Here is a 13,257-nt window from a genome sequence, read left to right as displayed (position 1 = left end):
TTCAGATCTCAGTCACTCCTCAATCCAAAACTTCCAAAGAGGCATTTCTGAGAAGCAGAAACTCCACAGGGACTCGGTGGGAGGAAGCCATCCAAAGACAGGGACGCAAACAAACCAGCTCTGCTGGAACAACCACCCTGCTCTTCCCGGGGTCAGAATCAAAACTGACAGAAAACGACTGATGCTCCAGAAGAATAATACAACTTCCAGGAGCCACCCTGGTTTTCCTGGAGTCAGAATCAAAACTGACAGAAAGTTACTGAACTTCCAGAAGAATAATACAACTTCCAGGAGCCACCCTGGTTTTCCTGGAGTCAGAATCAAAACTGACAGAAAGTTACTGACCTTCCAGAAGAATAATACAACTTTCAGGAGCTCTGCCTTGCGGGTCATTCCTGTCTGCTACCACTGTACCTTTTAAAAGGCCTGTTAGCTGGCCACATATGCCAAAATGTTTAGCTGTTTTTGAATAAGGAGATTATCATAAGGGACCACCTGTATGTACAGAAAGAGGGGACATGGCCACAGTACCACAGAGCAGGAGCTGCTTGGCCAGACACCCTCAGCATGGCCAGACCTCACTGCTCCCTGACAGGAGAGGCTGCTGGGGAACCCTGCTCCAGCAGAACAAGTTTGCTCCTGGTATTTTGGCAGCTTTATGTGGAATGGAACATTCTGCACAAAGCTGAGAGGGCAGATAAACCCAACTCTTGTCACAGGCAACCATGATGAGAAGATACAGCCCCAAACCGCACCTGGGGAGGTTGAGGCTGGACATCAGGAAGAATTTCTCACAGGAAGGGTGGTTAAGCATTGGAGTGGGCTGCACAGGGAGGTGGTGGAGTCAGCAGCCCTGCAGGTGTTCAAGAACTGGACTGGGCACTCTGTTCTGGCTGACAAAGGTTATTCTATCTCAGAGGCCTTTTCCAGCCTCAGTGATTCTGTGATAGGAGCAGCCATCAGTGCCTCAGTTTCACTGACAACAGGTAGGCAGGAAGGAAACAAATATGGAATAAGCTCCCATAAATGTATACCCTTGCCCAAAACATTAACCTCCTCAGTGGGGAGGGAGGCAACCAGAGGGGTCCAGCAGAGACAGGCAGGACACACAGTTAATGGCAAAGAAGCCAAGGATGGCAGATGGTTTGCCCCAAGAAGGGGCCGCTGAACAATTCATGAGCAGGGCTTGGCCATGAGGAGAGAGGGAAGAACACAAATCCAGGTCTTGCTCTCCCGAGAAAGCCACACTGTGGCAGGAGCAACAGCCAGAAGAACAGCAGCAGCACCTTCCCCACACAGAGCTTCCTCAGTGGGAAGAGAATCCTGGATAAACCATTGCTTCCACCATCAGCATCATGTCTGAGCATACAGAGAGGAACAATCACTCTTATATTTGTACTCCTTAATCCATGAGATCCTATGAGGATGGCAAAAGGAAGCCCAAACTCCACATTCGTTCCCATCTCCACTCCTGCTCCATTTTGGATTTTTTCCTGAGAAAGTACCTGATTTTAAAGCCTCCTCAAAGAAACTCCTTTCTCTTCATTTTCCTTACAGGCTCATTGTTTTGTTGGGAGATGTGCAGCTTTGGTGGTATTTAGCAGTTTGTAGGATGGTACCTACCCCTCCTGATAAATACAACACCCATCAGATTTCTCCACTTTCTACTCTCAGCTGGCTGCAGAACAAAAATCTCTTCACTGGGCTGAGAGCTGAGGGCTAGTCAGTGCAGGGACTGTGACTCACATCCGTCCCACACAGGAAAATACATTCTTGGTATTGCAAGAGTGTGTGCAAAAAAAAACCAAAAACTGAAAACCACACAGTGAATCCGCATACACAGACTGTAAATTATATATACCCAGAAATTATATAACACCCTGTGATTTACATACACAAAGTGAAAGAAAACAGCAAATGAGGCATCAGTAAATAACCTATTCTCTTTGACAAGGAACACTTCTAACAAAAATTAAGAGCCTTTCACTCTTTTGCAGAAACACAAGTGGCAGCTGAAGTGTCCGGTGAAGCTCCTGACAGATTCCCAAGGGCTGGGAGGCACAAAAATGAAATGGTAAGTTATGCTTTTCCTTGGGCTGTGAAGGAGCTGAAGTTTGGGAGCAGAAGGAATTTCATTTAATTACCAACAGAAAATAATCTCAAGATCAAACTGTGACTATATAGATGCAATAACATTGTCTGTATGTGAGGGCAAGAGGGAAGTACAGGTCTGGTGCTGGCAAATGAAGCCTTGTCCATCATGAACACTGAGAAGCCTCAGTTCTACAGGCAGCAGATAAAACCCACGCCAAGACTGGATGGCAAAACAAGCCAGGGTTTCTAACCCATCCAGCTTCATATCCAAATTACCTTCACAGAGGAGGGAGCTGGGAAAGATGGCATAAATTACGCCAGAGGAAAGGTCTTTGATCTCTGCTCTAGCATTCTAACAAGGCATTTGACCTTTCTCTCTTCTCTCTCCTTCTCATTAGGGAGACTGCTCTCTGGATGGTTGCCTGCTTACTGCTTGCTTCTCTGCCCAGAGGTAAATATTCCATAGTGCACACCCAGGGATTTGCAGAGGCATTTACATGCAAACACACAAGCTGCAAGCAGAACCTTGGAGCAAAACAGAACAAACGAATGCATTGCTTTGCATATATTTCATCACAATCCAAGGTTTGAGAGTACAGGTCATAACCCTCAGATAAGCTTCTGTATCCAAAAGAAGTGGTTTTCAAATTTAAGGTGTTTCAGACCCATAAACCTTTACCTATAAAGTTTATCCTGCCACATCCTTAGAAGTACCCCACCATTTTAATAATATTAAACATTACTTGGAATCTCATCCTTTACAACCCCAAACCATCTTGCATCTGCTCAGCTCTAGCAGAGTTGACTTTCTGACATTACATAAATTAGATACCATCTTCTCTATGAAAAGGATAAACCAGTACATGTTGTTGAGAGAACTTTATACAAGGTGCAGTTTCCTTATTGATGTTCAAAGACAGCAGTAGTAAGACCTCTGTGTGTGGTCAGGACTCCTCTGTTTGCCCAGAAAAGCCTCACATTTGCCAGACACTGTGGTGGTTAAGGATGCTACACTTCACCTGGAAAACAAGGGGGGAACAAAAAAAAACCCAATTGTCATGAGCTTCCCTGCACCACACTTTGATTGCTGAAGCAGGAATGTTTTCTCATTACAGGAATCTTACAGGTTGGCTAAATTGTCACATTCAACTTCATCTTAACAGGCTTAAAACATTTCAGCAATATTTAAACACATGATTAAAAATAAAATACCCACAAAATAAACTCATCCCACTTTCCATTCAAGCCTCACAACTGCAAGTGAAAGCTGTGTGGCAACATTCATCTTCTCCAAGATGGAGAACTGTCCCTTCCATATGCAAAGCTTACTTGGTAGGTAAAATGAGCACTCTTAATCCTGATTTACACACCTCAGCAGCAGCTGCCACCACAACTACTTCAGTTTTCTGGCCAGGAAGCTCCCTGCTTCTACATTTCTTGCTGTAGCAACAGCCTCAGTGGGAAGCTTTACCAGCACTACCAGCCTTCAGCAGGACTTTACTCTTCTTCTCAAGACTGGCTTCTATAAGGACTTATACTTGACTTGCCCCCAAAAAGTCTGTTCTCCCCATCTACAAAAGACCTCTTGCAGCTGTGGGCTGATTAAATAACTCCTTACAGCAGATTTCAGTCACCTGCTCTCATCCCAGCCAGCTTCAGCAGTGCCTCCTTGTCTGCCTCCTTCTGCCCTGATTTTAGCAGCTGGAAGCAGGGAGGAAGGGTGGGCTGAACCCTGTGGGTGTTTTTAGGGTCCTCACGAGTGTTACAGCATGTCATGGAGGAGAGGGAATGGGTATGGCTCAGCTCAGATACGTTTAAATACTGCTGTCCTCCGCCTTCAGAAAAAGAATCAAGAGGAAACAGGCGCACTTCCAAAACCAGTATCAAACGTACAGCTGTCCACAGCCAGAAGGTGCGACCCACACACTTCCTCCCTCCTTTCCTCATTAGGAAAATCCTTATTGTTCATTTTTCTGAATGGAGCTACAAGCTCTGTTCATCATCTTCCCTTCATCCAAGTGCAACACCACGCATTGCAAGCACTCTCCTTCCTCACAGCACCCTGCAGAAGGACCTTTCCCACCAGGAAAGTCTCTCTCCCTCCTCCTCTGGAGGCTCCTTTCTTCCCTTTCTTCCCCTGCCTTCAACCCCCTGCAGCAGCCTCAGGCACTCTCCTTTCCCCCTGTGGTTTCCTGGCCATGGGCAGGGGCAGCCAGAACCACAATCTGCTTTCACACATGGCCCTGCCCTGGGGACACTGCTGAGCACGGCCTTTCCCTGTCAGGATCAGGATGACAGTGCTAGAGATAGTATTTCGTGCTCTGGCTCAAATGTTTATTATTTCTTATCTATATTACAATCTTACAAGTTCTACGGCATCCTACTAACAAGCTACTAAATGGCCCCATATCTATCTCTCTACAAGGTCTTTTAAGGAAAAACTGTCCCATTAAGAAATTACACCTAAATTATTTTTCCTTTTAACCCCATAACTAATCACTCATGTCCCACAATGCAGACTTTTCCGTCCAATTACAAAATACCACCCAAACCCGTGCAGAAGGTGAAGAAGAAGGACCAGCCTCTGCCCTAAAACCTCCAACTTAGCTTTCTATACTGTCACTGTCATATTTTCTGAAAAATCCCTTTGCCAGGACTTCTTCTCCTGCAAAGCTGAGAAGCCTCAGAGAAAAATGTAAATAATAATTATCTGATTGCTTCTCCTGTGTTTGCTGCTTTGGAGTGTGGCCTGGACATTGTTTACCAACAGGTGAATGTTTGATTGGTTTCCTGTGAATTGTTTTAACTTAATGAGCAATCACCATCAGCTGTGTCGGACTCTGCAGAGTCAGTTATGAATATTATTCATTCTTGTTAAGTCTTCTGATGTATCCTTTCAATATAATATAATATAATATAATATAATATAATAAATATAATATAATATAATATAATATAATATAATATAATATAATATAATATAATATAATATAATATAATATATCAGCCTTCTGAGAACATGGAGTCAGATTTCTCATCTCTCACCTTGTCCTGGGGACCCCAGTAAACACCACAAGATATATTACTATATTCTAAACCCTTAAACTCTTAAGTTTTCCACTCTGTGATATTGCACACTTCTATTCAAACTCCACACCCATTATCCCAGTATTATAATTCCATTTTGGAATTATTATTTCCATGGCCTCAGGTCAAATGCAGTGTTCTCTTGAGGGTCTGTGCCTTTCAGCACAGAAAGTTTTAAATTCACAGCATCCACCAACATTTTCCCAGGCCCCAACAGCTCAGGGAGGGGGTTCAGGCTGCTCCATCCCCTCCTTCATCCAGCAGTGGCCCCTTGGGATGTGCTGGGGACAGCTGATGGCCCAGCCTGGGTGTGTCACTGATTGCAGGGTGACACATGCTGGGGCAGGAAGGGCACAGGACAGGGGAGGCTGAGCTCTGTTGTAGTTCAAGTGCCCTTTGAGAAGCAAATCCTGGCCAGCAACTGATGCATTCTGAAAATTGCAGAATCACAGAATCAGTTAGGTTGGAAAAGACCTCTGAGATCATCAAGCCCAACCTGTGACCAAACACCACCTTGTCAACCCGATCATGGCACTGAGTGCCACGTCCATTCTTTCCTTAAATACCTCCAGGGGTGGTGATTCCAGCACCTCCCTGGGCAGCCTGTTCTCAGGTCTAATCACCCTGTGAAGAATTTTTTGTCATGGCCAAAGCATAACGACCAGATGGCTCAGCTCTCTGCACAACAAGGGGATTCTCCTTCCACCACTAACCAGAAAAAAGTCTTGGGATGTGTGTTTTTGTCAGCTAAAAGCTGACATTGTTGGGCAAACTGGGCTGGGATTTTCAGCTGTAAACTCTGCATACCAAAGAAAAGCAGATGTGTGGTGATAGAGTTATTACTGAAGACATTTACTTGGCTCCCAGTTTCAGCTGTCTGGATTGTGCTTTTCCTTCTGCTTTCATGCCCGGATAAACACAGTGTGACACCAAAAAAGGCTGATTGATATGGAAACAGAGGCCCGAGCAGGTGACAAGCTGAGCCATGGCCGATGTCACTGCCTTCAAGGGGAAACTGGGACTCTCTTTGGTCTTTAGCCTGACATATGCAGAGAGCTGATGCAAGCCAGGAACACAGGGGTGACCCCACTGCAACCAAGAATATTTATTTCAATATTGAGTCCAATTACTTGCCCCTTATGCTTCACAAAACTTTGGCCATGGAAGCAGATTGAGTTGTTTCACAGTGAATTTTAGCTTTTCTTTTTGGTGCAGTCACAGACACACTGCTTTTGTTCTGCTCCATGCTGGGAATAAACTTTTCATCAAAATTAATTAATCTGCATTTAATTTTTAATATTATGTTATGCAACAAGTTTGGTCAGAGTGCAAATTTCAGCCCACATTCTGTGCTGGAAATACCAATTGTTCATGCTTTATAAATACATAAAAACCTTCTTTTTTACCCAGTCTACCCTAGAAAATGTGGCACTACAATCTGATAGGAATTGTCCTACCTGAAAGTGGCAGACTCACCAATTTTTGCAAGTTTTAGTATGCTTTCAGCTCACTTGGAAGGATTTATAGAAATAAGTGGCACCAAAGTTATTAAATGAACAGTGTGTGTCAGTGGGGTGCAGCTGTCTGCCTGCCCTGCCTGTGCCCCTGTTTGCCCACCTGCAGGATACCTTCATCCTGGCTCTTGCATGTGCTAGAATTGGTTGGGAAGGTTGGTAACACGTCTGCCTGATGTCAGGGACATCCACCAAGTCTCCCCAAGGTCTTGGAAAAACCATTTATCTGAAGTGGGAATGACAGACTCTTCTTTCTGGCTGCTGGAAATTAACACCAAAGAGTGTGAGACCACCAGACAGGGATCAGCAAGAGTGCACCAAGCCAGACCTGCAGAAAAAAGCTCTTTTCTGTCAGACCCTCTGCAAGATTTTGCAGGGGAAGGGGGAATGGGAGGCCCCAGCACATGGCTTAGAAGTTGGGAATTGTGATCTGGTAGCCAAATAATGGGAGTTGTGGGAGACCAAACTCATCCAGGATTTTTCTCCTGGTCTAGCACTGTTTTCACACTTCTCCTTTTTTTCAGCCAGACTTCCTACAAAACTAGACCTTGTTTCATCACATCTGCCCTCCCCCACATCCCTGCATCCCCTTTTCCTCTTGTGACCTGACCTATCAATTAAAGTCAAATCAGACACCTAACCCCAAAGACTGAGATTGCCAAAAGCTGGGAGAAAAATCACCAGCTAAGGGGAAACAAGCTCAAGCAAAAGCCACACTTCCAAAGTGGAGGCAACTTGCACATATCAACATCTGTCCTGCTGTGTGAGGGTTCCAGTTGTGGGTTTCTCTGGGTCTGCATTGAAGGCACTTGAGATGGTGTTTCATGTTCAGACTCAGGTGTTTATTATTTCTTATCAGTAAAACAGTCTCACTGCTGTGAATTCTGCAGCTTTTCATTAGAAGGCACAAAGTGGCCAACAAGGTACAAGGTACAAGGTCTTTTAAGACTAAACTATCCAATTAAGAAGTGACACCTGGATTATTTTCCCCTTTAACCCAATAACTGATCCCAAAGAGCTGCAATGGGGACTTTTCTGCCCAATTACAAAATGCCACCCAAACCCACGGGGAAGAAGGGAGAAGAAGCATGAAGAAGAAACCCAGGACAACACCCTGTGCTCTCCATCTTGCTTCCATCCACAACACACTAAAAACCCCAAAACCTCAATTTCTCACCCAGTGATACATCTACACTGCTCTCTATCATCTATTTCACACTTTTGTGGATTCCAGTCTATCTTGAAGTCTGGGAAACTTTCTCCATGAATGAGGGTCAAAGTCAGTGCTGCCCTGGGGGTCAGGGCACCCCAGAGCAGACACAGAAATATTCCTGGTGCCCTGGGTTTCCACACTGCTGCACAGCTGGCTGGGCTCTGAGCACACATGGCCCTCCTGGCTGGAAACAGGAGAATCTGGGAGGGAGAGTGGCAATAATGATGTGGTGAAACCAAGTTATAGGAAACGTGGTGCCCCTGTCTCTGCTGCATGCTGATGCAACTGTCTGGGCTTTGTTCCAGGTCAGCTGGACACCACGTGCCATGCATTTGTTGGAGAAACTGTGGTTCTGCCTTGCACCACCACCCCTCCTGGAGAGCTGGCCCTTTCCAAGTCAATGCTCTACTGGCAGATTGGCACCAAGCAGCTGGTGCACTTCTTTCAGAATGGGCAGGATTCACTGGAGGGCCAGGATGAAAAGTTCCATGACAGAACCAGTCTTTTTCTGGACCAGATGAAGCATGGCAACTTTTCCTTAAAGATCTCCAATGTCCAATTAGGGGATGATGCTGAATATTCCTGCATCTACAGACAGACTGAGAGCCACCAAACAAAGAAATCTACAATTAAACTCAATGTATCAGGTAAGATACATTTTTTTTAGTACAGAGGAGTGAGTTGAGGGCACCATTTCTTGTTGATAAGCCATATGCAGCCATTGAGAGGGATTACTTCAATTTTTAAAGCTATTTTTCACTCAGTTTCATTCTGTTCCTTGCTTTTGTTGGAAGAATACGTGAGAAAGAAAAGATAAATCCTCTTTGTTAAGCTTCAGCACTTCAGGACTCCTAAAGGCAAGGCACTTGCCTCTTCATCCTCCCTTTGAGGAGACATTAAGTAATAATGTTCCCAAATTTAAGCATCTGGTTATTTATGGGTTTGTACTATCCTTGATCCACTTTGGCCCTGAGGAGCAGCAGAGTTAATTTCACTGTTTGCACATGGGTCTGTGAAGCAGAAGTTTAACCCTGGCAATTGGATCCAAGGTGCAGGTCACAGACCCTTTCAGAGGAATGACAGCCAGTTGCTGCTTTCCTTTTCCCTTGCAGCTGGAAGATGTGGGTCTGGTGGCATGGCTGGACAGATGCAACAAGAATTGTTATTCTTCCTCCTTAGGAAAATGAGTGAGACCATAACACATGTTTGAATAATGCCAAATCTGTTTGAGCTACCTACAAGCATAGTGACCAGAAGGATGAGGCATTGAGTTTGACCAGCCGATCAACTGAAAAAGAAAATTAAAAAAAATAAGGAATACACATCAAAACAAATCATACATTTTTAAGGTGTCTTGCTTGAATAAATCAGCTGGAAACTTTCATTATGTTCAACCATATAGATTTACTTATTCTTAAAATAGAAAAAAAAATGTTTTCAAATAATATAAACCTTTTAATATCTTTCTTTTAATGCACATAATTCTCGAGAGAAAAATGTTTTCAAAATGTAAAGTGAAATAACATCTGTTCAAAAACTTTTGAAGTGAAATGTTTTACAGTTTTCAAAATGAAAAAAAAAAAGATGTTTTGAAAATGCAGAATCAAAATGTTTCAGTCATCTAAATTTTGGGAGCAGTAAGGTGTCTTTGATATTATTCTGTGATCATTCTTAAACTTCCAGTTTGTTTGACAAATGTGGGGAAAAATAACATTAACCCTTAGATCAATTATCAGAAAAAAAGTTCTAGGTTCAAACAATTAATCTTGATTATTGTGGGGTTTTTTCCCAGCTGCACCTAGGATTGAGGAGCCACCTTCCCCTTCTGGTAAGGCAACACTCCTTAACTTGCAAGTGTCTGGGTGATTATCCTGTGCTTTATTTTGTATTGGCAAGATTGGTGAAATGTGCTGCATAGAGAAAGTCCAATAAACTTGGGGTGCTTGCTCTCCCTCCCTAAGCTGTCCCAGACAGGGAAAAACATCTCCAGCACTGAGACAGACCTGGGCTTCAGGGAGAAGGAGTCTCGAGTCCATAAAGACACTCACCCATATGGGCATCACAAAAACCACTAAAAAGCAAGGGACACAGAAGCCACTCCATTCTGGGAGTTAAGGCCTTTGTAAATTACCTTGCTGTGAATAAACCACAGGGTCATCCAGGCTATGAGACACCTGCAAGGTCATCCAGCCCCACCATCATCCACCCCAAACCAGGTGCCACATCCAGGGGCCTCTTGAGCAGTTCCAGAGACAGGGATTGCACCCCCTCCCTGGGCAACGTATTCCAATGCCTCTAACCACTCTCTCTGTGAATTTTTTTTTCTAATATCTCATCTGAATGTCCCCTGACACAATTTAAAGCCGTTTCCTCTCATCCTTTCATTTGAGATATGGCAGAAGAGACCAACCTCACCTACCTACCGCTTCCTCTCAGGTAGTTCTAAAGTTACACTACCAGGTACCAGGTCAAGAGATCTGGGGGGTCCTTTTGGTAATAAATATTAAAAACAAAAAAAAATATTTATTACCTTTTGGTAATAAATATTAAAAACAAACACATGACACATGACTCCACATAAGCTCTTCGGGGAAATTAAGGTAGATTTCATCCAAAGGCAATATTGCAATATAGTGCAGATGTTATTATCTAGCTTTATTCACTACAGAGAAGTAACTCCACAAAGGTCATTTGTAAACACTTCTGGAGTGTTCTAGATACCATTGTCAGTGACTTCTTCCCTAAAACTCTTCCTTGCAAGTCGAATGATTCTTATTAGCGCTACAAAATCTTAAATTGGCATTAAACCTATAACACTTTGTCCTATAAAATCAGCAGCAGCAGTTTTTATTTGACTCAGTGGGGCTGGAAGATATGATCCTTTACATAGTAATTATTATATTACATTTAATGTGATAAGTTCAGGCACACTATGACATTATAGACAGATAAGGCTGCCATAAACTCAAATAGAAACTAAGAAAGAGAAATGTTCCAGTGTTTTATCTCATGATCACACAGAAGAAAAAAAACCCAACCCAAACAGTTCTTGTGCCTGACAAGCAAAAAACAACTTGAAAAAATACAGGAAATATTCATTTTTAGACATAAGCTAGGTAGTCTAGCTGGCCTGAAGGTCTTTAAAAAACATGAAGTTAAATTCAAGATGGTATAATGTGCTTTCCCATTACCTTATAAAAGCAAATAGAACAGGAATTAGAATATCTCCAGCTGTTACCTTCCACAAGAAATCTGAAATTATTGAGGGTCAAACTTCTTAATGCAGAAGCAGTGGAAGATTCTCAAAACCAAGTGTAAGTGGGTTGTATTTAAATGAGATAGTTGTTTGGCTCAGCCAAAACCTTCCTGACAACTACCCCTGAATATAAACTATTTCTAGTAATTAAAAGGCATTTTCATTGAGGAAGAAAACAAATCATTGAAACAAAAGGGGAGTGTTTCGCTTTTGGAGTACAAACTGAAACACACACCTTTGACACCTGGTGGTTCTTGTACTGCAGGATTTTGAGGGACTTGGGGATGAGGAAAGAACAAAAGCCTAACTTTTTAAGTGTAATTTTTTGCAAAAAGGGAAAATATATTTCCTGTTGTCAACTTCTTTTAAAGAAAATCATCAGCCACAGCTCCCCCATTTTTTATATCTTTTCAGCAATTTCTTAAGCAAGAGAGAAAGGCAATCTGTTTTATATTAGCTGTTATTTCAGAAGAGACTTAGGAAAATTAAAAAACGACTTTCTGGGAACAAAGGCATTATATACAGAAACAGTTCTCACATTTCACAGTCAACCAGATCAACAAATACTATTTTTACGTCAAGCAGAAACAATTTTCATCTGTTTCACTATGGCTACATATCTGTTTGTTTGCTGCATGGGTTATTTTTCCCAACTACTAGTTTAACACTTTTTCTGGGAAAATGAAAGGGCCTGGGCTGGGAGAAGACACAAAAGGCCAGGAGGCTTGTTATAACCTTACATTTATTTCAAAGCATTACTGAGGATTACCTGATGTTTAATTGCTTTCTGCACATTAATATCCCAAACTCCTTCCAGGAACAGGGGGGAAGCACCCTGGCTAGAGATAAATTAACTCCAGTGAGATACTGACAGCTGATCCCACAGCAATAGGAACAGCCCTCAGTATATAAAAACCAATATACAGCCTGTTCTTCACAGAGAAGGACTTGGAACACTTACAGGAAAAAATTCTCTTATTTTTAAGTCAGGGGTTGAAAATCTCTTTTTAATTGTGTACTACATCCAGCACAGGTTGAAGGTACCACCTGTGCCAAGGGTAATTTGTGCCTTTTGTCCACGTTGTGGGTTTTGTACCAAGAGTGGCCCACAGTGCTGCTACCACCTAAAGTGTGTGTGACCTAGATTTTTTAATATTTATTACCATTATTTATGGACTCTTAATCAAAACATCTCCCTCAGGCCCTGAGTAGGAAGAATGAAAGTGTATTTTCATCCTAAAATCACAGAGTGGCTTGGGCTGGCAGGCATCTCAGAGATCCCACAGTTCCCACCCCCCTGCCATGGGCAGGGACAGCTCCCAGTAAACACCTGGCTGGTTGTTGCTTTTCTGTCAGGATTTTAAACAAAGATTCTCAGTCATCCAGAAAAGCTGCAATCATTGTTCCCGAGTTTCTGGACCTTTTCTGTGAAAAAGAAAAATTTATTTGTCCCAGTACCTTGAGACCTTTTTGTCTGGACTCCGTACAGAGACAAAAAAAATTATGAAAATGAGGCAAAAAGCATTGTTTTAAAAACAATCCTCCATCCATCCATTCATGTAAAATGTGTCATGCCAACTTATAATATATTTTTTTTGTCAAGCCATCACTTATGCTGACTTTCTCTTTTCCAATTTTCAGAGCAGAATCAGATTCCGTCCGGAAGCCCCGTGGCTGTGCCGAGTCTGGCTGTGCTTCCCCTCTCTTTCCTCCTCCTGGTCCCCCTGGGGCTTTGGCACTTGTAACAGGGGAATCCCCTTGTCTTTAGGAAGTTCTCCTCACCAGAGGACCTTTCTGGGCAGGACAGGTCTGTGGGGTCAGTGTGACACCTGCTCCAAGAGCTGAGAACAGACCAAGCATTATTAGGTGTTTACGTCCCACATTCTGGTGTTCCACAAAACCAAGGGCAGCAAAGCTCTGAAGTGGCAAGTCTGCTTTTGCATTTGTTTCTTGGAGTCCAGTTTTAGTGCTGCCAGGGTATACAATTTATTTTGGATTGTGTGGGTGTGCTTTAATGACAGGAGAAAAGGCTCACAAAACTCCAGGATCAGATTTTAGTTGATCCCAGTGAGATGTTTTGCCTTTCATCTGCT

General features: G+C 43.0%; 1 protein-coding gene across 1 annotated transcript; it reads left to right on the top strand.

The window, feature by feature from the left end:
- Window positions 1-518: 518 nt before the first annotated feature.
- On the top strand, window positions 519-12,939 carry LOC115908394 (V-set domain containing T-cell activation inhibitor 1-like). The gene is made up of 6 exons (XM_030956973.1): window positions 519-527; window positions 1,998-2,074; window positions 2,493-2,545; window positions 8,214-8,555; window positions 9,701-9,736; window positions 12,806-12,939. The coding sequence occupies exons 1-6, from the start codon at window positions 519-521 to the stop codon at window positions 12,907-12,909; spliced, it is 621 nt and encodes a 206-aa protein (XP_030812833.1). The 3' UTR covers window positions 12,910-12,939.
- The last annotated feature ends 318 nt before the right edge of the window (window positions 12,940-13,257 follow it).

Source organism: Camarhynchus parvulus, chromosome 1, assembly GCF_901933205.1.
Source record: "Camarhynchus parvulus chromosome 1, STF_HiC, whole genome shotgun sequence".
NCBI classification, from domain to species: Eukaryota; Metazoa; Chordata; class Aves; order Passeriformes; family Thraupidae; genus Camarhynchus; species Camarhynchus parvulus.
This window is presented reverse-complemented; position numbering and strand designations above follow the sequence as displayed.